This window comes from Eschrichtius robustus, chromosome 12, assembly GCF_028021215.1.
Source record: "Eschrichtius robustus isolate mEscRob2 chromosome 12, mEscRob2.pri, whole genome shotgun sequence".
Taxonomy (NCBI): domain Eukaryota; kingdom Metazoa; phylum Chordata; class Mammalia; order Artiodactyla; family Eschrichtiidae; genus Eschrichtius; species Eschrichtius robustus.
The window spans coordinates 57,761,840-57,788,616 of record NC_090835.1 but is presented as its reverse complement, the minus strand read 5'-3'; the positions used below and the strand labels follow the sequence as shown (position 1 = coordinate 57,788,616).

The 26,777-nt window shown below is 38.9% G+C and overlaps 1 protein-coding gene across 10 annotated transcripts in view; it reads right to left on the bottom strand.

The window, feature by feature from the left end:
• Positions 1–26,777, bottom strand: part of NEK10 (NIMA related kinase 10) — a 311,176-nt gene that overhangs the window by 42,480 nt on the left and 241,919 nt on the right. For all 10 annotated transcript variants that reach the window (XM_068557350.1, XM_068557356.1, XM_068557354.1 and 7 more), the window contains one exon: positions 10,239–10,276. In XM_068557350.1, the coding sequence (XP_068413451.1) occupies positions 10,239–10,276 (38 nt within the window). The remainder of the gene's footprint in view (positions 1–10,238; positions 10,277–26,777) is intronic.

Here is a 26,777-nt window from a genome sequence, read left to right as displayed (position 1 = left end):
CTCTGTGCCCAGCAGCATAGAAGGCAGCAAAATTAGACAAAGAACGTTGTATTCACAAGGGGCTCATGGGAGGTCCATTTAGAGGACCACGGATGAAGGACAGAGAACTGATGCAAACATTTCAGCTGAGAAGACCAAGAAGAATGAATAGGTTTTCAGTAGGCACAGGACATGGATTTGGTGTGAGGGAGGGTATATTTGAGTGGCAGCTTCTGAGTAGAAAAACAGTTTCAGCAAAGGACAGGAGTCAGCTAAGTGAGTGCCACATCTGGAGAACAGCAAAGTGTTCAGTTTTCCCTGCGTGCAGTACCATGAAAAGGTATAGTACTGGGTGCATCTGCAGAGGGAGCCAGGGACCATAGCAGATGGTGATTTCAGGAAAGGTGATCTCATGAGAAGAGGCCTAGGGCCTAAGTCAGGCTCGGCATGGAGCAGCACATGGTGACTGTCTGTGAGGAGCAGGAGCCGAGGAGGGGCCAAAGCTTGGACCTGAGTTGTTAAATGACTCCCACGGAAGGAGAGAGGGAAGTGAGAGAGAAGGTGATGACCAGAAGGTGTGGGCATGGAATCCTTCCCAACACAGACCAACAGATGGTTCCACAATCAGGTAGAAATTATTAGGAAGAGACTCAGTGGTCTGGGCCTAGTCCCCCCACAGTCCAGCCCCTGGTAGAACTTTCCACAAGATGACAGGAAGCTGCAATAAAGCCTCAGCACCTTTCACCCTGGGTGACGAGGCTCCTTCCACTCTGTTTCATTCCAGCTTCAGAAACAAGCTGTTTAAAGGCCAAAGAAGCAAGGCTGCTTTGAGGTCCTTCACTCTTGAATGCTGGCTGAATCACCTTTACATAATGCATCTCACATCTTGTTCAGGCTTAATTTGTGTGTGTGTGTGAGGATTAGGGTTTCATCCTATTCCAAATTCTCTATGTCTTTATTTTTTTCAAAATATATAATCTCAGGATATTTAAAGTTGCTAAGCCCCTTAAAAGGACTACATAATACACATGGCAAGATGCTGTGTGAAGAATTCACTGTTGTATTATTTCCCACACTTACTTTTGACCTCATGAACCTCCTGTTATCAAGAAGCAGAGTGAGTCAAGCACTGCCCCAAGATGGGGAGGCAGAGAGGAACCAGGGAACAGAGAGCATACATTCCTGGACTTTAAAAGCAATAGTCTAAGCAGAAGACAGAGAGATTCACAGGACCTGTAGCTGAACAAACTCTTCATTCTGCCCCTCCTGGACAAGATAAAGCTTCTTTGAGGAGGAAGGACGAAGACACACGAGAAGGAAAGAAGGTCTCAGAAGAGATTCAAATTCCAGCTCACTTGGGCAAAGTCTTGGGTGGGGGCAATGAGGAGGGCAGAGATGTTTGATGGAAGTCTCTCTACGTTTGGGGATTCAAGAGTGGAAAGGCTGGGGGTGCAATTCCCACAGGGAGCTCTGGGAAGTCCTAGCCATGCAGATGTTCCCTGCACCATATGACCTGGGAGGGAATGGGGCAGGAGAGACAGCTTCCTGGGGTGTCAGAGGCTCAGCCCCCAAGTCTCCAAACCCAGAGAGTGTGGAAGAGTAGGCTAACCTTCCCAGACCCCTGAGAAGGTGAGCTGACAGAGCAAGGAGCTTGCCCCACAGAAGTCCTGCCTTCATGTCAAGGGGACAGCCAGAAATGGGAACGTGTACTGGGAGCTGGAAGTCAGGGAGGGCTGTGCCCACTTCTCAGGACAGCAACGTGGAAAAGTGACCCCCACTCAGTACTCAGAGCAGATACCAGCACAGGCAGTCTCAAAGCCTCAGTACAATGATGCCAACTGAATCCTTGGAACAAAAATACCACTCAGGGAAGAAGAAGAAGAAAGAGAAGTGCAATTCTGTTTGTCTGACTTTAAGCCTGATATGATAAAGAAATCACCAACACATTGAAATTTGCCTTTAGGCTAATTGATTATGTTTTCTGAGATGTGGAATAGGGGCTTAATATAAAAATTAAGTTCAGTTTTGGGAAAATATATAAAGTTAGATTTTTTTTCCCCTGAATTTGTGACCTAAAAATAACATGCATTTGGCCTAGTCCATATAACCTGGCCCTTATCCATTGACTTAGTTGTTCTTATACTATGCTACAATCACTAACCAAGCCATACTGGCTCCTTTTATTCCTACTAGAGGGAACCTTTTTTTCTCTGAAAGTCAACTCTATTGATGAAGCTCAGAATTCTCAAGAAGAAAATATTGTGCTGTGAAAATACACTGTGTTCAGCACTATGGATGCAAAAGCTAACCAATCAAACTAAAAGGAACAGAAAGAAAAGATAGGAACCCTCCCCTTATTCAATTACCTGGACAAGAAAAATTTATCTCAGTCATGGAAAACAGACAAAATGATCATTGCTTGATTCTCTGACATCATGTTATGACATTTTCTAATAGTTTTACTTGATTCTAATCTAACACTCTTAATCCACACCGATAAAGGTGAAGGCAGTTACAGTCCTGTAGAGTTAGTGGTTAACCTATAGAAATTGACATGTTGGTATGACTTTATAGGCCAATCAAGACGTTAATCACAAAACTGATATGCCTTTATTGCCCCACAGAAAATTTGCCAGTCTTATGCTTAATTTAGCAATGTTGCTTCAGCTTTTCTTTACTATATATATACTTTTTTTACTATATAAATATATATATATATATATACTATATATACTTTTACAACTATAAAAATATATTTATACAACTATAAAAATCCCTGTCTCCAAATGCTCTTGAACAGGCTCTTTTGTCCTCCATCTGGTTCCATCATTAAGGGAATTTAAATAAAACTAGGATTCTTGCTAAAAAATAACTTTAAGAATTGTGCTTTTTGGCTTCCCTCATGGCGCAGTGGTTGAGAATCTGCCTGCCAATGCAGGGGACACGGGTTCGAGCCCTGGTCTGGAAAGATCCCACATGCTGCGGAGCAACTAAGCCCTTGTGCCACAGCTACTGAGCCTGTGCTCTAGAGCCCGTGAGCCACAACTACTGAGCCCACGTGCCACAACTACTGAAGCCCACGTGCCTAGAGACTGTGCTCCACAGCAAGAGAAGCCACCGCAATGAGAAGCCCGCGCACTGCAATGAAGAGTAGCCCCCACTCGCCGCAACTAGAGAAAGCCCATGCACAGCAAAAAAGACCCAACACAGCCAAAAATAAATAAAAATTAAATAAATTAAAAAAAAAGAATTGTGCTTTTTGACTCCAATATGGTAAGAAACAATAAGTAGTTTCTTATAAATAAATAAGAAACTTATAAATAAATAAATTTAAAAATTTTAATTAACATGTCATCTAAAACATCCCAAATAATCTATGGCATCCACAGTGAGGAATGTCAATTAACAATGAATGAGATCTCAGCTGTACTGGAGGGCAGGAAGTTGGCCCAGCCAGAAGAGGCCTCTTGCCTGTTTCTCATTACTATTAGCTCACCAGTCACCATCTGCAATACTCAAATTACTTTATGACAACGATTCAAAGGGTAGTTGTAAGCACCCTGAAACAACTTTTTAAAAATAATTAATTAATTAATTTATTATTATTATTACTTTTGGTTGCATTGGGTCTTTGCTGCTGTGCATGGGCTTTCTCTGGTTGTGGCGAGCGGGGGCTACTCTTCGTTGCAGTGAGCAGGCTTCTCACTGCAGTGGCTTCTCTTGTTGCAGAGCATGGGCTCTAGGCACATGGGCTTCAGTAGCTGCAGCACGCAGGCTCAGTAGTTGTGGCTCACAGGCTCTAGAGCACAGGTTCAATAGTTGTGGCTCACGGGGTCTAAAGCAAGGCTCAGTAGTTGTGGTGCATGCGCTTAGTTGTTCCGCAGCATGTGGGATCTTCCTGGACTAGGGCTCAAACCCATGTCCCCTGCATTGGCAGGTGGATTCTTAACCACTGCAGCACCAAGGAAGTCCTGAAACCAATTTTTGAATCTCAGTAATCATTAATAATGGCAATTTGGAATTTGAAAGCCCTGCTTTTCTACATTGACTCAATTATTTGTACACTAAACTACAATCATCATCCAAGCCACATAGACCTCCCTTTACTACTACCAGAGGGTGGTGTAGCTTTCTTCTCCTCCTTTCATTTAGCCTTTTCCCAGGGCAGAAACCCCCAGGGCAGGGTTGTGGGCTGCCTTAACAGCTAATTTGCAATCTGCAGTTGGGCTTGGATTGGGACCATCAATAACTTTTGTGAGATTGAGTACCTTTTTGAAAAGACATTGTCCTCCAAAGAATATGTAAAAATCTACATCTGGTCCACAATCCCCCAGTGCCTGCCTGGCATGAAGAACTAGGACGCAATTCATCATTGATAAAGAAAATGTGTTATCTCCCACCCCTTCCCCAATCTGAAGTCTAACATTAAAATATCATTGTTTCCCTAGTCTTTAAGTAATCACAAGATTACTTACACAGTTGCTGTCAATAGGAAGAATAAACGAGGGTTTAAACAGTGGTAGGTCTGCATCATTTACAAAATAAGTAGTTTTCAGGGGCCTGATCTCAGAGGAAATACTCAAGATACATGCAAACTTTACTAAAGATGCTTATAATATGGTTGTGAAATATAACTAACATACCCAAATCCCAACAGACAATATAGAAAAATATATAATTATATGTCAAATTGCATAGTGTAGAGTAGTATTATAAGAGTTTTGATTAAAGTCTGGTAAGCACATTTTCACGTGCTAAAAGAATTGCTATGCAATAAAATTAGAGAAGGCATTTACACAAAATCACCTTGGCAATTGTGAAATCTAGTATTAAGTATTCTATGTTAATAACTAACTTGAAAGCAAGCTACTGAAAGTTGCTCATAATAAAGACAACTAGAATATAGCTGTGCTCTCTGGAATATTTGGATGAAACATTGACTACTTTACATAGATGTGATCTTTATGAACAAAAGACAAGTATAAATATAGATTCTCAGTCATCTAGTAAGATAATTAAGAGCCTGGAAATCATGAAGAGACAATTTCTATTCAAAATGCAGAGCATAATAATTCCCATCTATTAGTTCAGTGCCTGGGTGTTAGCTGCTGAAAAATGAAAAACCCAGCAAAGGAGGGAAAAACATCAGTGTTAATCCAGTCAAAGTTGGCCATAGTCTTAGTTGACATTACATTTGCATTTTAAATTTGGGTTTTTACTGACACTCCCCAAAATTTACATTTGACCTACACAAATAGCATCCATAACATTAAAATGTACCCTATTAACTTGACAAAGAATAAGTTTCTTATCATATGTTTTGGTATGATTTAATTTTCACAAACGTACAACATCATTTCCCCTATCTCAACAGGGAAGGACTATTTCTTTTTTACATATAAAAGACCCTAGACATTTTTTCCAATTCAAAATATCCAATTGTTTGATTAATTTGACTCTATAGACAACAGAACAAATAAATTATTTTTAAAGAACTGACACAAAATTAGTATACAGAAATCTGTTGCTTTCTGTACACTAACAATGAACTATCATAAAGAGAAATTAAGAAAACAACCTCATTTATAATCACACCAAAAAGAATAAAATACCTAGGAATAAATTTAACCAAGAAATTGAGAGACCTATAATCAAAAAGCTAGAAGACATTGATGAAAGAAACTGAAGATGATACAAAAAAATGGAAAAGTATCCTGCACTCATGGATTGGAAGAAATAATATTGGTAAAATGTCCATACTACCCAATGCAATGTATAGATTTAATGCAATACCTATCAAATACCAATGACATTTTTCATGGAACTAGAATAAATAATTTAAAAATATATAGAACCACAAAAGATCCTGAAGAGCCAAAACAATATTGAGAAAAAAGAACAAAGCTGAAGGTATCATGCTCCCTGACTTCAGACTATACTACAAAGCTACAGTAGTCAGAAACAGTATGGTACTGGCACAAAAACAGACACATAGCTGAGTAGAGAGCCCAGAAATAAACCCACACACATGTGGTCACCTAATCTATGACAAAGGAGGCAAGAACATACAATGGGGAAAAGACAATCTCTTCAACAAGTGATGCTGAGAAAACTGGATAGCTACAAGTAAAACAATGAGATTAGAACATTTCCTCACACCATATACAAAAATAAACTCAAAATGGAGATTAAAGACTTAAATGTAAGACTAGAAACCATAAAAGTAGAAGAAAACATAGGCAGTACACTCTTTGACATAGGTCTTAGCAATATTTTTTGAATATGTCTACTCAGGCAAGGCAAACAAATGCAAAAATAAACAAATCGGACCTAATGAAAGTTAAAAGCTTTTGCACAGTGAATCAAACTATAGACAAAATGAAAAGACAAACTACTGAATGAGAGAAGATATTTGCAAATGATATGTCTGGTAAGGGGTGAATATCCAAAATAAATAAAGAACACATATAATTCAATATAAAAAAATTAAAAATGGACAGAGCACCTGAATAGACATTTCTCCATAGAAGACACACAGCTGGCCAACAGGCACATGAAAATATGCTCAACCTTGCTAATCAGGGAAATGCAAATCAAAACCAGCATGAGAGATCATCTCACAACTGTCAGAATGGTTATCATCAAAAAGACAACACATAAATGTTGGCAAGGTTGTGGAATAAAGGGAACCCTAGCACACTGGTGGTGGGAGTGTAAATTGGTTCAGTCACTATGGGAAACAGCATGGAGTTTCCACAAAAAATTAAAAATAGAACTACCATATGATCCAGCAATCCCACTTCTGATTATATATCTGAAGAAAACAAAAACACTGATTCAAAAAGATGTATGCACCCCAATGTTCATTATAGCATTATTTACAATTGCCAAGATGTGGAAGCAACCCAACTGCCCACTAACAGATGAATGGATAAAGAAGATGTGGTGTATATATACAATGGAATATTACTCAGCCATAAAAAAGAATGAAATTCTGCCATTTTCAGCAATGTGGATGGACCTAGAGAATATTATGCTTAGTGAAATAAGTCATATAGAGAAGGACAAATACTGTGTATTTTCACTTATATGTGGAATCTAAAAAATAAAGCATACAAATGAATAGAACAAAACAGAAATAGACTCACAGATACAGAGAATAAACTAGTGGTTACCAGTAGGGAGAGGGGGAGGTGCAAATTAGGGGAAAAGGATTAAGAGGTACAAACTATTACATATAAAATAAATAAGATATAAGGATGTAATGTACAGCACAGGAAATAGAGCCAATATTTTATAACTCTAAGTGGAGTATAATCTATGAAAATAGAGAATCAATATGTTGTACACCTGAAGCTAATATAATATTGTAAACCAACTATACTTCAATTAAAAAAAATTATTTCATCCAGAGAACTTTTGGACATAACTGAGTTTCCTGAGGCTAGAGGCACTTAAACAGCATAATATTACGTAGTAAGTAGATCAGGTATGAAAGGTATTCCTTTTACAGTTTTCTTTTCTTTCTACTGATTATATCAAGGGTTAAGTTTCAGTATGGAATAAGTATGTCATCACCATCTTTGAGATATGAGCTAATGTTCCTTCATAACAAAGAAAATAGACCTCAGGATAAGCAGATAACAATACCTACTAGAATTTAATAATGTTGTTTTGCTTAGATTTGCATTTATTTTTTATAATTGTCACCTATTATGGCAAGTGACGCTATTCTGGTTTCCCATTTGTAACAAAAATATAAACTTCCCTTTAGATAACTTTAAATTGAGAAAGTAAGTCAAATTAAAGAAACCGATACTTGGAAAATAGTAATACAGATGGTACTCAGATACAGCCAAATTTGTTCCGTGGTAATCTATAAGTGACAAAGGTTAGGGAAATAGAGCTAAAATAATTAATATGTGTAAAAAGTGTTTATTCATTCATTGATTCCATGTTAAGTACTGTTAATATTTTCATCCATTCAGTATAGAAATTCCTAAATTTTCAATTCTGTTGTCAGAGAACTGGTCTGTTATTTAACCTAAAGAATATCTTATCAAATAATTTATACAATCTAGTTAGTATTAAAAGACAGAACAAGAGGATTTTTAATAGTGTTAACTTGAAACGGCTTCATGGTTATTTGTTTTACAGGAGTTTGGAGGTACATTAAATACTGCTGTATGACCACAATATGAACCTAGAAGTTCACATTTTAGAGTACAATATAGGCAAGATCATATTCTAATACAGCCACTTAGCACTCTAAAATAATAGTTCTCACCCTTTGTTCTGCCATAGCACATGGAAAATGATGTTCACATACTAGATACAGTCCTGGGAGCATACCCAGGTTTTCACAAAATTCTCTCATCTCTGACAATTTTTTTCCAGAGCACTTAGGCAATACAGGACTATAGCTATTGGTTATACATAATGGAAAGAATACTGATTTGCAGAGAAGGTGATCTAAGTGGATGGGGCTGGTACCAGTTGTTTGTGATTTGATAAAGCAACCAATAGTCCAAGTTTACCTGCAACATTTAAAAAAGTATGACTTTTATAATATGTAGAAAACCCATTTTGCATTAAGATGAAGAAAAAAGATTTTTTTACTCGAAAGTGGAATAACTCATAAGTAGTAACCCAAATTTTCTCATATGCATTACTGTGTTCTACAATATTAGTTGAAACTAATCACTCCTTTATAGGTAAACTTTAGCATTCACTGACAACACTTAAAATGCTATAGTACATTCTGTTTTAAATTTAAAATATATGAATCAGTAAATTTTTAAAAAGTAGATGGTATAACAAACTGTAGTTCTAAGAAATATAATATATTACATGTTAACTGTGCTAAATAGTTTGTTTAAATATCCAGAGATCTGATCAATTTTGCTGACATAAAGTCAAGTCTTAAACTAGCTAACTCAACATACCCTTTAGGAAAAATAATTCTTATTATGAATCACAACTGAACGCAAATGTATTCTGCTATCACTATTATAAAATCAATCAATGACAATCATTTTAACTTCATGATTATGTTATGAACTTACCTTATGCCAAAATAGCAGGAGTAGAGCATGGTCAACATGACAGCTTTAGATATGTTAATAACAAAGCTATCTGTTTTTTGCATCTATGCTGATCATGACAGATTGGCCCCAAACTGTCAATAACTCTTCCAAAGCAAATTTAATAAATGTGGAGACATGGACTAATATTACAGTAAATCAATTCACATCTCCTTTGTTCACTATATGTATTAACTCTACAAAAGAATGTGAATTAAGGAAGCCAAAGTGAAAATAACATTAAGCAATAATAATTCCAAATTAACCAAAGTAGTAAAATAGAACTTTATACTCGAGTCATACACACATGTTAAAAGCACAGTCACTAAGTTTTTTTTCTGAATTGTCCAGGTTTAGTTAAAAACTTTACTATTACTGTTGAACTTTGGTCCTCTTTAATAGAAATTAGAAATGTTAATGAATACACTCTTTTTTCTCAAACAATTACTATAAACTTTTATGTTTTAAGAATCCATAATTTTTACATTATTAGAGAAACAATGTGATATAACACTGCTTTAATCAAATACAAATAACTAAAATTATCTGTGTCAAAGTAAAGGAGATAGAATAAGATATGCTTACTCATATCATATAGGTGTAGAGCTTATAGAAATATGTATGTAAAACAAGGTTACTACTTTTTGTTAGTAGGTATGCACTGTAAGCATGAAAATTCAACTGGCTAACATTCCTACCAAAGCAAAAATACAAATTTTAGTAAAACAGCCTATATATTTCATCAAATAAGTGAACACAGAAAGCATTTTGATACTGTTTACATGCCAAATTAATAATGATGGACAAACAAAACAAGATTCTCTGGCTGATTGTACTAAAGTTACCTCCCAAGCATCATTCAGGTATTCAGGCCCAACCATAATTCTGTGTTCACCCATTGTGTGCTTGAAATCAACTTGATCTAATAAGTACTACCATGGTCTTTGAGATTGTGAAGTATCACAGTGGGAAGGCTATGGGACTGCCACCCCATCACTAACTCGGCCTCTAGCTCCTTAATGTGGGCCCTGAGCATGAGGGGTGGCACTTTCAGAAGCAGGTCAAGAGGCAGCAAAGCTGAAGAAATAAAAGGGGGAAAGATATGAAACTGTAACATGAATTGCACTGAATTTCAGGGAGGGGTGTATGATGTTATTGCTGCCAACACTAAATTACCTGGCCTTGGTCTTGATCCTATTCCACCAGTGAAGTCTCTGAAAACAGAATTAGAAGGATTTATTCAACCTGGATTTGACTAACATTTACTGAAAGCTTATACCCCGCTATGGTTTACATAGGAAAATATAGGTTTATTTTTCCTCAAGACGCCCTCAAGAGTTTAATAAAGAGAGAAAATAGACATATTTGAACCCAGAGCAGAACTGACATTCTATGACCAATAGAAGAACCTTGTCCTATCACAGTTGTTTATAAGCTCTAAGAATAATTACGAGCCTAAATCTTAGTACAGTACCTTGAATGATTTTGTTACTTTTAAAATCAAAACACTTATTTTGTATTAAAAAGAAAAAACATTTAAAATTTTATATGTAGTATTTTCCATGCTTTATTCCTGCTGTCTTAAAGAAGAAACTATAACTCTTCCTATGAAATGAGATGATTTTTGCATTTAAGAGGACTATATTTTTCCTTAAGTTCTCAGTGTTATTAACATTACTTGTTTGCCCTACCCTAAAATTCTGGATTTCCTGAACATTTTGCAAGTTGGTCTTCGTGGCTTCCACCTAGTGGAAGGGTCATTAGACCCTACTAAGGACAGCCATAAATAACCTTCAACCTTGTTTTTTCTACTGTAATCTAAAGTCAATTTCTTAATAGTTTTTTCAATGAAATAAGAAACATCTATGCCCTGACAAATGATAAGACCCATACTTAAATTTAATGCAATGCAACGAAAGTACATCAAACATGTTCTGTGTATACGGCACATGTGTGTATATTGAGTTGGAATGAACATAGGGACTCAAACACAAATAAACATGATTGATAATTTTCTTACCCCAACCCTTTCATTTTAATCACAGAAGTTTTGATACATACATGCAACACACACCTAAGTTATGAAGCATAACAAATTTGGCACTCATCTACCCACCACTCAATTACTAGAATAATACCAAAATCTGTGCACTCAACTGTGAGTTCCTTCCCTATCCTTTCCCATCCTTCTAATTCCCTACCAAACCAGCCCTCTCTTGATCCTATTTACTTTTTGTGTCTCATTCCCAACCCATATTTCCAGAGCCTTGAAAATTAAATGAAACTCGCCAGCTTTGCATAGGTAATACATTCTCCCAACCCTTGGAATAAGGTGGCATGTTTAAATAAAGAAAAGGGATGCCCCCTTCCCTCAAATTTTCAAAGAGGGACATAATCTCAGCAGTGCCCATATGCGTGTGGCAGAAGCCTCAGCACTGGGCTGAGGAGCAACTCATATCCTTGCATGCAGGCTATACATCAGGAAGGGCAAATGCATAGCCCTGCCCCTTAGCCTTCTAGACAAGTCCAGCACTGTCCAACAGAAATATAGTGCAAACTACAAATTAATATTTAAATGAAATTTAAAATTCAGTTCCTCAGTCAAACTAGCTACACTTCAGTTGCTCGAGTCACATGTTGCCAGTGGCCCCCATACGTGACATTGCATTCCAGACGCTTCTGTAGAAGATGTTAGTCATTGTCTTCATAAACATTATGACTGAGGCTTACAGACATGCCACACAGCTGCACAATACTTCATGGACCCCACTATCTTAAACGTTGAGGAGACACGGCTTTGGGAAAGATCCCCAGTGTTCTCCTTACTTGTTGCAAGTAATAAATGCTTCCTTCTCCTGATCTTTGTCTTAGTTGTGTCTTTTGACTTGACACCCACTAAAAGGAGAACACAGTTTGCAGGTGACAAATTTTGATGACTCTGGTGGGTCCTCTCACTTAACCCCTTTGGGTTCCTCCAGCTCCCAAGAGGCAATGCAGTGGGCTGCAGCAGTTCACCCAGGCGAATTTGTCTATGTTGCTGGGGGATCTAAGGGGAAGGGCATAGGAGAATCCCTCTTGTCGCCTGATTTTTCAGGTCCATGCACCTCAACTTGCTGAATGGGCTCAGTGGCTGCTCTGGACTTCTTGATCTGGAGAGTCCCTTTGGAGAGGTGAGAGGTGTTTATCCCACAAATCAGCTTCAGGGCTCTGTCCCCATCTCAAGGGGGGAGAAGAAATGACTCAAGAACTGCCCAGTTAATCTGGTCTGGTTGGCTCTGAGAGTCTGAGGGATTGCAAGACATTCCTCTCTTCTCCAGTCTTAGAGGTCAGGTCAGAGTCTGAGGGACTGTGAGACACCCCCGTGTTGCTCGAAGAGTCTGAGGGATTGTGAGACAAAGAAGTTGATGTGCCATTCTTTGGCCATTGAATAAAGCTTGTGCTGTTCCAGTCTCAGCACTGGTTTTGTTATTGGCTGTGCGAATCCGAGCCAAAAAGAACCTCCCTGGGGTCTTGGGGGGCTAAGGGCCTCGGCCTGAGCTAGGACCCTGGTGTGGCTCCAGGTGACCAATTTGGTAACAAATCCAGCCAGAGGGCTCTCTGACTCAAGGCCAACAGGTGGCCAGCCAAAAGAACAGGGTGATTTAGCCCTTGCCCTTGACCTCTGAGTCAATGAGCCCTACTGGAATAAGTCTGAGATCTGAAAACAGCCAAGCATCTGATCTGGGAGCACTCATCTGGAAAGACGAACCCTCCCAAATATCCTTGATTGGGATGCCTGTCATGGATCAGGGTAGTGTCCTGGGGATGCCCAACACAGGGTCACTGGCTTTACCTGGCCAGAAATGCCAGGTGAGTGAGGAGCTGGACCAACTTTGTTCTAGCAGAGGGCTAAGTGAGTGAGGAGTTGGGCTGGACAAAGTCCTCTGAAGGCCACTGCACAGTAAGATCACCTCTTTGTTTCTTGTGTCTTTTTTTTTTTAACATCTTTATTGGAGTATAATTGCTTTACAATGGTGTGTTAGTTTCTGCTTTATAACAAAGTAAATCAGTTATACATATACATATGTTCCCATATCTCTTCATTCTTGCATCTCCCTCTCTCCCACCCTCCCTATCCCACCCCTCTAGGTGTTCACAAAGCACAGAGCTGATCTCCCTGGTTTCTTGTGTCTTTAGTTTAAATTTCTGTCATTGGTTTGTGTCAAGTCTTCATCAGTGAATTTGGAAGGATCTTGGTTTTATGTGGTTTTGTTTGTCCAACTGCTCTTGTGAGTCTCTGCCACAATTGTGGGCACAGGTCAAGCACTGAAGACCCGTCAGGGTGCTCACCACTTGAAGAGTCCCATGAAAGTATAAGTTGGTCATGGATCAGGACAGACTGGCTCTAGTTTCCCTGCCGACCTGAAGCATGCGTCCGTGCAACCAGGAACATGTAAATCATCCATAGCCACAATCCCTGCAGCACCCCCACCTTCAGGATATAATCAGGAGTCCAAGAGCATGTCTTTAGTGTTAATCTGTCTTTCGTCTTGATCAGTGAGCTTGGATCTGTGTATATGTCTTTTTCGGGTCCACCCCTCCCTGTCATTCCTCACCATTGGTCTCCGGGAGCCTCTCTCAGAGACAAGAACCCCTAAGGAATATGGTTCTAGGCTAAGCTCAGGAAATTCAGTTTTGGTTCCCCAGGAGATCTGAGGACCCACAAGTAGCTCAGAACCTTTGGGTCCTTGTCATTGAGTTGTCCAGAACTCAAACTGGGTCATCTGAGACTCAAGCTGAGTCACCTGGGGACAGATAAATAGATCTTTGAGACTCCAAATCAGTCTCACCTTGAGATGTAAATGTTCTATGAGGGCTCTCAGAAACACTTATCTAGACCACCTGTAATTCCTGAGACTGAGAGGGAGAAGGGGAAAGAGAACTTTTTAAAAACTTTTAACTTATTCCAACCATTATAAACCAATGTGTTTTGTATTATAATACCTGGTTCATAACTAAGTTTAAAATGGGGCTAGGAGATCTCTGGTTCCATCTGTCTTTATATAAAAAGTAACTTGTAGATGAGCTGTATTTAATTGGCCTAAAGAAAAGTAAGTGCTTACAAGTTAAATATTTCTAAATATAAAGAAAACTGGCCAGAATAAATTTCAGGGTCATGTGATCTAGGACTAATCTTTAATGAGCAAAAACAAGCTTGTTTGTTGGTTTAATTAATATAGACATGTCTTTAGAGTCATCAGGATTAAGAATAATACTTTCATTATACTGAGGGTCAAATTTGTCAGCAAGGAAAAGAACGTGGTATAATGAAATCTTAAATTAAATGTACATGAGATAAGAGGTTTCTTTAGTTGAACTTAAAAAAAATTGCGTTTTGGGAATGTTTATCTAAAATTGTCTCTCCTGATTTTGGCAACTTGAAACTTTAGTTTTGCTATATTAAATTAAATGATAGGAATTATTGACCATCCAGGTTATTTCAAATAAAATAAAACACTGGAACACTATTTGCTAAACAGGTCTAAGTTTATCGACTTTTGTCTTCTTATGAGGGGAAACTAAAGACGTTTGGGTTTCTTAAAGACATGTAGCACATTGAGGCAAGAAATTCTGCTATGAGAAGACCTTCAAGATGGCAGAAGAATAAGACGTGGAGATCACCTTCCTCCCCACAAGTACATCAAAAATACATCTACATGTGGAACAACTCCTACAGAACACCTACTGAATGCTGGCAGAAGACCTCAGACTTCCCCAAAGGCAAGAAAATCCCCACATACCTGGGTAGGGCAAAAGAAAAAAGAAAAAACAGAGACAAAAGAATAGGGATGGGACCTGCGCCTCTGAGAGGGAGCTGTGAAAGAAAAAAGTTCCCACACACTAGGAAGCCCCTTCACTGGTGGGGACGAGGGGTGGACAGTGGGGAAGATTTGGAGCCACAGAGGAGAGTGCAGCAACAGGGGTGCAGACAGCAAAGCGGAGAGATTCCCACACAGAGGATCACTGCCGACCAGCACTCATTAGCCTGAGATGTTTGTCTGCTCACCCACCGGGGTGGGTGGGGCCTGGGAGCCGAGGCTCGGGCTTTGGCAGTCAGACCTCAAGGAGAGGACTGGGGTAGGCTGCGTGAAGACAGCGTGAAGGGGGCTAGTGCACCACAGCAAGCCGGGAGGGAGTCCGGGAAAATGTCTGGACCTGCCAGAGAGGCAAGAGACCATTGTTTTGGGGTGCGCAAGGTGAGGGGATTCCTACTCCTTGTGCCCACAGATGGAAGAGCACTGCCTAAGTGAGCTCCAGAGATGGGCATGAGCCGTGGCTATCAGCTCAGACCCCAGAGACAGGTATTGTCCGTTAATGCTGTCACTGCTGCCACCAAGAATCCTGTATGCAAGTGCAGGTCACCACACACCCCCAACACCCCCAGAGTCTGTGCAGCATGTCACTGCCAGGGTCCCGTGATCCAGGGACAATTTCCCCAGGAGAACACACGGTGTGCCTCAGGCTGTTGCAATGTCACGCTGGCCTCTGCCGCCGAAGGCTTGCCCTGCATTTCAATTATGGCTACAGTACCCCTCCCTCTCCCTGGCCTGAATGAGCAAGATAGCCCTAATCAGCCACTGCTTTAACACCCTCCTGTCTAGAACAGATGCCTGAGGGTGGCCTACATTCAGAGGTGGGGTCAAAACTAAAGCTGAACCCCAGGAGCTGTGTGGACAAAGAAGAGAAAGGGAAATTTTTCCATGCAGCCTCGGGAGCAGTGGATTAAATCCCCACAATCAACTTGATAAATGCTGCATCTGTGGAATAACGGAATAGACAATGAACGTTTCCAAAATTGAGGTGGTGGACTTTGGGAGCAACTGTAGACTTGGGGTTTGCATTATGCATCTGATTTTTTATCTTAGTTTAGTTTTTAGTGCTTGTTATCATTGGTGGATTTGTTTATTGGTTTGGTTGCTGTCTTCCTTTTTTAAAAAATATTTTTTATTTTTTTATTTTTTTTTCCTTTTTGCTCTTCTTCTGAGTGTGTGTGTGTATGTTTCTTTGTGTGGTGTTGTCTGTTTCGGTTTGCTTTTACCATTTGTCCTAGGGTTCTGTCTGTTTGTTTTTTGATGTTGTTTGTTTGTTTTCTTTTTATGAGTGTGTGTGTGTTTGTGTATGTTTCTTTGAGTGATTTTTTTCTGTTAGTTTTGCTTTTACCATTTGGCTTGGGGTTCTATCTGTTCGGTTTTTTTTTCTTCCTTTTCTTCTGAGCCATGTGGCTGGCAGGGTCTCGGTGCTGTGGCCGGGTGTTGGGCCCAAGCCTCCAAGGTGAGAGAGCCAAGTCCAGGACATTGGACCACCAGAGACCTCTCGGCCCTATGTAATATCAATTGGCAAGAGCTCTCCCAGAGATCTCCATCTCAACACAAAGACCCAGCTCCACCCAATGGCCAGCAATCTCCAGTGCTGGATGCCCCATGCCAAACAACGAGCAAGACAGGAATACAATCACACCCATCAGCAGAGAGGCAGCCTAAAGTCATATTAAGTTCACAGACACCCCAAAACACACTACCAGATGTGGCCCTTCCTACCAGAAGGACAAGATCCAGCCTCACACACAGGCACCAGTCCCCTCCACCAGGAAGCCTACACAAGACACTGAACCAACCTCACCCACTGTGGGCAGACACCAAAAATAACGGGAACTACGAACTGAAGCCTGTGAAAAGGAAACCCCAAACACAGTTAAGTTAAACAAAATGAGAAGACAGAGAAATATGCAGCAGATAAGGAGCAAGGTAAAAACCCACCAAACCAAAAAAATGAAGAAGGAATAGGCAGTCTACCTGAAAAAGAATACAGAGTAATGATAGTAAAGATGATCCAAAATCTTGGAAATAGAATGGAGAAAATACAAGAAACGTTTAACAATGACCTAGAAGAACTAAAGAGCAAACAAACAATGAGGAACAGCACAATAAATGAAATTAAAACACTCTAGAAGGAATCAATAGCAGAATAACTGAGGCAGAAAAACAGATAAGTGACCTGGAAGATAGAATAGTGGAAATAACTGCTGCAGAGCAGAATAAAGAAAAAAGAATGAAAAGAATTGAGGACAGTCTCAGAGACCTCTGAGACAACATTAAATGCACCAATATTCAGATTATAGGGGTCCCAGAGGAAGAAGAGAAAAAGAAAGGGTCTGAGAAAATATTTGAAGAGATTAGAGTCCAGGAAGTCAATCAAGTCCAGGAAGCACAGATAAATCCAAGGAGAAACATGCCAAGACACATATTAATCAAACAATCAACAATTAAATGCAAAGAGAAAAATATTAAAAGGGCAAGGGAAAAGCAACAAATAACATACAAGGGAATCCCCATAAGGTTAACAGTTGATATTTCAAAAACTCTGAAGGATCTTTGCAGAAAGATCAAAGCTGATCTTTGCAAAAACTCTGCAAGCCAGAAGGGAGTGGCAGGACATATTTAAAGTGATTAAAGGGAAAAACTTACAACCAAGATTATTTTATCCAGCAAGGATCTCATTCAGATTCGATGGAGAAATTAAAACCTTTACAAACAAGCAAAGATTGAGAGAATTCAGCACCACCAAAGCAGCGTAACAACAAATGCTAAAGAAACTTCTCTAGGCAGAAAACACAAGGGAGGGAAAAGACCTACAAAAAAACTGAACACAGCTAAGAAAATGGTAATAGGAACATACATATCGAAAATTACCTTAAATGTAAATGGATTTAATGTTCTGCCCAAAAGATACAGACTGGCTGAATGGGTATAGAAACCAGACCCATATATATGCTGTCTACAAGAGACCCACTTCAGACCTAGGGACACATACAGACTGAAAGTGAAGGGATGGAAAAAGATATGCCATGCAAATAGAAATCAAAAGAAAGCTGGAAGAGCAATTCTCATATAAGACAAAATAGACTTTAAAATAAAGACTATTACAAGAGACAAAGAAGGACAGTACATGATGATCAAGGGATTGATCTAAGAAGAAGATATCACAATTGTAAATATTTATGCACCTAACATAAGAACACCTCAATACATAAGAAAAATGCTAACAGCCATAAGAGGGGAAATTGACAGTAACACAATCATAGTAGGGGAATTTAACACCCCACTTTCACCAATGGACAAATCATCCAAAATGAAAATAAATAAGGAAACACAAGCTTTAAATGACACATTAGACCAGATGGACTTAATTGATATTTATAGGACAATCCATCCAAAAACAACAGAATACACTTTCTTCTCAAGTGCACATGGAACACTGTGCAGGATAGATCATATCTTGGGTCACAAATCAAGCCTCGATAAATTTAAGAAAATTGAAATCATACCAAGCATGTTTTCTGACCACAATGCAATGAGACTAGATATCAATTACAGGAATAAAACTGTAAAAAATACAAACACATGGAGGCTACACAATACATTACTAAGTAACCAAGAGATAGCTGAAGAAATCAAAGAGGAAATCAAAAATACCTGGAAACAAATGGCAATGAAAATATGACAACCCAAAACCTATAGGATGCAGCAAAAGCAGTTATAAGAGAGAAGTTTATAGCAATACGATCCTACCTCAAGAAACAAGAAACATCTCAAACAACCTAAACTTACACCTACAGCAATCAGAAAAAGAAGAAAAAAAAAACCCAGGGTGAGCAGAAGGAAATAAATCATAAAGATTAGATCAGAAATAAATGAAAAAGAAATGAAGGAAACAATAGCAAAGATCAATAAAGCTGGTTCTTTGAGAAGATAAACAAAATTGATAAACCTTTAGCGAGACTCATCAAAAAAAGGGGGGAGAAGACTCAAATCAACAGAACTAGAAATGAAAAAGGAGAAGTAACAACTGACACTGCAGAAATACAAAGGATCATGAGAGAGTACTACAAGCAACTATATGCCAATAAAATGGACAACCTGGAAGAAATGGACAAATTCTTAGAAAAGTACAATCTTCCAAGACTGAACCAGGAAGAAATAGAAAATATGAACAGACCAATCACAAGCACTGAAATTGAAACTGTGATTAAAAATCTTCCAACAAACAAAAGCCCAGGACCAGATGGCTTCACAGGCGAATTCTATCAAACATTTAGAGAAGAGCTAACACCTATCCTTCTCAAACTCTTCCAAAATATAGCAGAGGGAGGAATACTCCCAAACTCATTCTATGAGGCCACCATCACCCTGATACCAAAACCAGACAAAGATGTCACAAAGAAAGAAAACTACAGGCCAATATCACTGATGAATATAGATGCAAAAATTCTCAACAAAATACTAGCAAACAGAATCCAGCAGCACATTAAAAGGATCATACACCATGATCAAGTGGGGTTTATCCCAGGAATGCAAGGATTCTTCAATATATGCAAATCAAACAATGTGATACACTATATTATCAAATTGAAGGATAAAAACCATATGATAATCTCAATTGATGCAGAAAAAGCTTTTGACAAAATTCAACACCTATTTATGATAAAAATTCTCCAGAAAGTGGGCATAGAGGGAACCTACCTCAACATAATAAAGGCCATAAATGACAAACCCAGAGCCAGCATCATCCTCAATGGTGAAAAACTGAAACCATTTCCTCTAAGATCAGGAACAGGACAAGGTTGCCCACTCTCACCATTATTACTTAACATAGTTTTGGAAGTTTTAGCCACAGCAATCAAAGAAGAAAAAGAAATAAAAGGAATCCAAATCAAAAAGAAGTAAAGCTGTCACTGTTTGCAGATGACATGATACAATACATAGAGAATCCTAAAGATGTTACCAGAAAACTACTAGAGCTAATCAATGAATTTGGTAAAGTAGCAGGAAAGAAAATTAATGCACAGAAATCTCTTGCATTCTTATACACTAATGAGGAAAAATCTGAAAGAGAAATTAAGGAAACACTCCCATTTACCATTGCAACAAAAAGAATAAAATACCTAGGAATAAACTTACCTAAGGAAACAAAAGACTCGTATGCAGAAAACTATAAGACACTGATGGAAGAAATTAAAGATGATACAAACAGATGGAGAGATACACCTTGTTCTTGGATTGGAAGAATCAACATTGCGAAAATGACTATACTACCCAAACAATTTACAGATTCAATGCAATCCCTATCAAACTACCAATGGCATTTTTCACAAAACTAGAACAAAAAATTTCACAATTTGTATGGAAACACAAAAGACCTCGAATAGACAAAACAACGTTCAGAAAGAAAACCAGAGCTGGAAGAATCAGGCTCCCTGACTTCAGACTATACTACAAAGCTACAGTAATCAAGACAGTATGGTATTGGCACAAAAACAGAAATATAGATCAATGGAACAGGATAGACAGCCCAGAGATAAACCCTCGCACCTATGGTCACGTTATCTTTGATAAAGGTGGCAAGAATATACAATGGAGAAAAGACAGCCTCTTCAATAAGTGGTGCTGGGAAAACTGGGCAGCTACATGTTAAAGAATGAAATTAGAACACTCCCTAACACCATACACAAAAATAAACTCAAAATGGATTAAAGATCTAAAGGTAAGGAGAGACACAATAAAACTCTTAAGAGGAAAACATAGGCAGAACACTCTATGACATAAATCACAGCAAGATCCTTTCTGACCAACCTCCTAGAGAAATGGAAATAAAAATAAGCAAATGGGACTTAATGAAATGTAAAAGTTTTGCACAGTAAAGGAAACCATAAACAAGACTAAAAGACAACACTCAGAATGGGAGAAAATATTTCCAACAAAGCAACTGACAAAGGAATAATCTCCAAAATATACAAGCAGCTAATGCAGGTCAATATAAAAAAAAACAAAGAACCCAATCAAAAAATGGTCAGAAGACCTAAATAGACATTTCTCCGAAGAAGATATACAGATTGCCAACAAACACATGAAAAGATGCTCAACGTCATTAATCATTAGAGAAATGCAAATAAAAACCCCAATGAGGTATCACCCCACACCAGTCAGAATGGCCATCATCAAAAAAACCTACAAACAGTAAATGCTGTATAGGGTGTGGAGAAAAGGGAACCCTCTTGCATTGTTGGTGGGCATGTAAATTGATATAGCCACTATGGAGAACAGTGTGGAGGTTCCTTAAAAAACTAAAAATAGAACTACCATACGACCCCCAGCAACCCCACTACTGGGCATATTCCCTGAGAAAACCATAATTCAAAAAGAGTCATGTACCACAATGTTCACTGCAGCTCTATTTACAGTAGCCAGGACATGGAAGCAACCTAAGAGTCCACTGAAAGATGAATGGATAAAGAAGATGTGGCACATATATACAATGGAATATAACTCAGCCATAAAAAGAAACAAAATTGAGTTATTTATAGTCAGGTGGATGGGTGTAGAGTTTGTCATACAGAGTGAAGTAAGTCAGAAAGGGAAAAACAAATACCATATGCTAACACACATATATATGGAATTTTTTAAAAATGGGTCTGATGAACCTAGGGGCAGCACATGAATAATGACACAGACGTAGAGAATGGACTTGAGGACACGGGGTTGGGGGGAAAGGTAAGCTGGGATGAAGTGATAGAGTAGCACTGACATATATACACTACCAAATGTAAAATAGAGAGCTAGTGGGAAGCAGCTGCATAGCACAGGGAGATCATCTCGGTGCTTTGGGACCACCTAGAGTGGTTGGATAGGGAGGGTGGGAAGGAGGCGCAAGACGGAGGGGATATGGGGATATACGTATACATATAACTGATTCAGTTTGTTATACAGCAGAAACTAATACAACATTGTAAAGCAATTATACTCCAATAAAGATGTTTAAAAAAAAAGAAATTCTGCTATGAGAAAATGTATGATTCTAGAAGTTATAGAATATATTCATAAAATTTCCAATTAGGAAATGCTGTTTGACAAACAGTTCACAATTACTTGTTTCTTGGCTTTTGCTAGAGATTAAGGTTTTTAAGGGTTAAAATTATAATATATGTAATTAAAGCTATTAAAATAATAAGGGAAACATTTCAGTATGCCAGTTAAATAGACATGTGTTTTAGTAAAGGAAGGTACGAGGAATGGAACTGCATTTTGTTAGGAAAGTAAAAGGGTAGTTTTATTCTATAGCTGGTTATTTCTGAATAGAAAAGAAAGTAAGGGACAAAATAATATAGATACAGAAAGCTGTAGAAGGTTTACTTGAAAAGGAACACTGGGAAAAGAGTTTCATACATGGTCAGGATTTTCCAAGACTGGATTAAATTTACTTAGGTAAATGAATTTTGTTATTAAGAGTAGGCTGGTGCAGGACTGGATTTTGTATCTCTCTGTGTAAAGAGAAATAAGTTTTCTTGGAATGCTACATTTGATAACAGATTGTGTAAGTTTCTTTGCCTTTAAGTGATCTGCGTTTGCTTTTGAAATCTTTTGTCACTTTGGTTAAATGAATAAGTACTGTTTCACAGTGACCAACGATTCTATTTGACCAAGTCTTTTGAAACTTTTTGATATTTTTGACAAACTTCCCAGTGTCAAATTCTAATTAAAGTTCTTTTGACCTCCAGCTAACTTTAAGATTCTTCAGAGGGCCCCTAAGTCATCTCAGAGAAAAATATTAAACTAATTAGGATTATTTGGTATATGTCAAATTACAAGGAAAGTAATTATCACATGAGTGATAAGCTTTCCAAAGTTATACCCTATGGGTAAATGTCATTAATATAAATATCTTAGAAATTATATAAAGTTCCTAAAATGTGAATATGTCCTGGTGTAATGTTATCAGTCATAATTATAGTTAGAACCAAGTTCCTTTGTCAGTTGCATTGTGGTCAGGTGTTTAACCATGCCTTTTAAGTCTTTTGTCATTCATAGACACTTATTTTATTCTGATGTTTTTACAAAAATACTTCATTTCAAGATGATTCATAGAAAATACATTTTTGACAAGTACAGGTTTCTGATAACTTTCAGATCCTACTGCTGAAATGGGTAAATAAATTAAAGAATCCTAATGGAAACCCTGATAGCATCATAAAACTGTTAACAAAAGGGATTAGTTACATATGACTGAGTGAACTGGTAAATATGGTTCTAATTTTTTCGGTTTTTGTCAGAATTATAACTGGTTTTAATCTGTGTTTTCCAGGTATAAGGAAACCCTTCCTCTCAAGCTAATTATGACTTACAGCAATTTGGTAAATTACACTTCTGTAAGTGGAATTGAAACATTTATCTTCTCTTTCTACCTGATCCCTCCAGAAATTGGAAACTTATAGGTTCCCAGTAGCTTTATCCAGTAAACAAGGAAGGTCACCTACTGACTGGTGATATTTTGGGAACTTCAAAAAGGGGAGAATTCACCCAAATCTGCAAGGCAAAGTCTGTGGTAAGTCCTTGGCATGGCTTTCCTGGCCCTGAGAAGATTTTTTATTTTTAAAGTTCAGTCTGAGACTCCTTACGTAAGTAATCAGGCAAAGTTTACTGAAACCAGACTTAATTTGCAAACAACTTAATCTTAATTTGGCTATATTTGGTAAAAATGAGGGTAATTTTAGAGAGAAATAGATGATGTCTCAGGGGATATTAAATTCTAGTTTTGTTAACTGAGGTTTGTATATACAGTCTAAGACTCACCTCCCAGATAGCTTCTTGTCATTATGCTACATAATTGTAAAGTTTAACTGAATTATTAAAAATATATTCTAAGTTTGTTTCTTTTTTTATTATTTTTTAATTAATTAATTAATCAAGTTATTTATTTATTTATTTATTATTTTTGGCTGCTTCGGGTCTTAGTTGCGGCATGCGGGATCTTTGTTGTGGCATACGGCATCTTTTGTTGCAGTGCGCGGGCTCTTCATTGTGGTGCACGGGCTTCTCTCTAGTTGTGGTGTGCAGGTTTTCACTCTCTAGTTGTGGTGTGTGGGCTCAGTAGTTGTGGCATGTGGGCTTAGTTGTCCCATGGCATGTGGGATCTTAGTTCCCCAACCAGGGATCGAACCCAAGTCCCCTGCATTGGAAGCAGGATTCTTTACCACTAGACCACAGGGAAGTCCCCTAAGTTTGTTTCTGAAGCTTACCACAGCAATCTATTTTTAGAGGAAGATCAGATGCCCCACGACTTGGGACGAGGCCCTATGTTTCTCCATTAGTATACCTCTGAGCTTGTTTATGATATCTGATTAGTTTCCCCCCAATGTGGATAACTAGGCAAATATCTATGTATTAACAAAAAGGAGGCCCAGCACCAAGGGACATGATGGACCCAAGGTTGGCAGAAACCACCCTGGCACCAAAGGACAAATATTTTGGTTTATTGAAAGATTTGTAATCAAAAGGGGAAGTGATGGAAAAATCTTCATTTTGAGGTACGGGGAAGTCATTCTGGCTTATACATGATTTAACTTAAACTTTACTGACTACAGCGGCCTGTTTTGCGGCCTATCAAACATGCATCATACATTTGCTTTGGCCATTAAGGAGGGGAATGCATTTAGAACTCAAAAATAGAGGACCTCACCACTCACAGGAGGCCTTAATGAAATTTACCCAGCAAGCCTTAAAACAATAGTAATCAGGCTGTCAATCTGTTGAACTCAGAAGTTTCTATGATGAAAAAAGTGGCCCTATAAAGTGGTTCTTGATATTTTAACAGCCTAGCAAGGAGGCGCTTATGCTATAATATATATTAAATGCTGTTTTTTTATACCTGAAGAGTCTTCTAATATGACTCACCCTATACATATATGAAAAATCAAACCTCTCTGAATAATCCCCTTCCCAGATTAGGGAAAATACTAGAAAAATAGTTTGGTTTGGGGGGCTCTTGGCTCAAGTCTCTGCTAATGATATTGCAAGGTCATTGTTAATTGTCTCTCCTGCTGTGCCTCTCCTACACCTGTTAGAATAATGCTATCCAAGTGAGGTTCAGGCACTACTTCGATGGATCCCCAAATTTATTTAGCTCTAGAAGCAAGAGAGAGTTTCACTCCTCTAAATAGGGAGACTACAATGCACATTCTCCACAGGAAGCAATTTCAGAAGATGTGCCTTCAGCCCTGTACCCCTCAAGATTGAGTAGTGAAATATCTCAAAGGGGGATTTTATAAGCAGATAGGGTAGGGGCTTCTCAGAGAAAGAGAACTAGGCATGGCTTTCTTGAAAGAAAAGAATCCATTTTTGGCCTAAGCCATTTTGTGATCTAAGCCTGGCCACAATGCTTGTCCTTGAACAGGCCTCAGTAATTAATGATCTTAAGGGAACAAAAGAATGCAGGGACACATCATTGTTATCAGGCAAGTAACAATAGCAAAGAGAATATATCAGTTGGAAAGACTTCCAGTTTTGTTTCAATGGTAAAGACTGGCCTTAAGTGTTCAACCAGTAGATCAACTGGAACCTAAGGAATGATGATGTTGACTTTTTCTGACCCTCATAACTTCTATCAACTAAAGCCTGGACTCTGTCACACCCAAGCCCCTTCATGAAACTTCCCCAATTTTGCTGTTCGGTGAGACACTGCTTTGGGAAAGATCCCCAGTGTTCTCCTTACTTGCTGCAAGTAATAAATCCTTCTTCTTCCAGAAAAAAAGAAAAACGAATAAAAATGTAGCTTGTGGAAGTCCTTTATTCATAAGTTTTTGGGTGATCTTGATAGCTGGTGACCATGAACATGCTGAGTTAACTAGATGACATTCCAGTGGTCCTGAAAATCCAAAATTTCAAACATTTTTACATATTAAAAAATGTGTGATCAAGATGACAGAGCTCACCTCCCCCCACGAACACATCAAAAATACATGTGGAACAATTCTCACTGAAAACTAAATAGAAACTGGCAGAAGGACTCTGCTACAACCAAAGCTACACACAAATCACATAGGAAGGGAGGAGAAATGATTGAGCCAGGACCTGTGCCCCTGGGAGGGGACTCAGAGGAAAAGGGAGATTGCACAGGTGGACAACCACCCTGTGGAGTGAGTGGGTTTAGCCACACACTGGGTGTGTCAGCCCTGGGATTTCTACACAGAGGAGACAAGTCTTGTTTGCTGGTGGAGGTCCAGTGCAAAAATTAGAAGAGCTGGGAGAAGCAGGTGCTGGTAAGCTCCTGAGGAGCGCATGCTCTGGCCTCGCTTACTCCACAAAACAGCATGGCACTGGATCTAGGGTGGCCAGGGCCAGGGAAAAGACTTGACCTTGAGACACATAGGCAACCTGGTCCCAGGGTGGAGCACAGGAGTGGCAGCAGTGGCCATTGTTGGCACTTACTCAAGCAGCATCCCAGAAGTTTCCCAGATTCTGATGGGGGCTGCTCTACCACAGCTAACCTCCGACACACACCAAGAGTCCACATAAATCTCTGCTAGCCCAGTGGAGTGGCTCCACAAATGCCGGGGGATGGGTGGTGGCGGAGGCAGGGGGAAGTGATTGGTCATGAGAGACAAAGGGGGCTTGCACCTGAGTCTGCATCTGAGTGTAGCTGCAGATGCTATACAATCAGTGAATTAGACCTCTGTCAATGTAGAGACCACACTTGTTTCAGCACCCCACTTCACTGGGGCAAAGGTCCTGGTGCACAAAAGAGGGAAAAAAGCACACTTAAAGGGAATAGAGCCAGCTTGAGCTCGACTGTAAGGGCTTCTGCTCTGGCAATTTGAAAGCAGACCACACCCCTGACAGGGCAGTA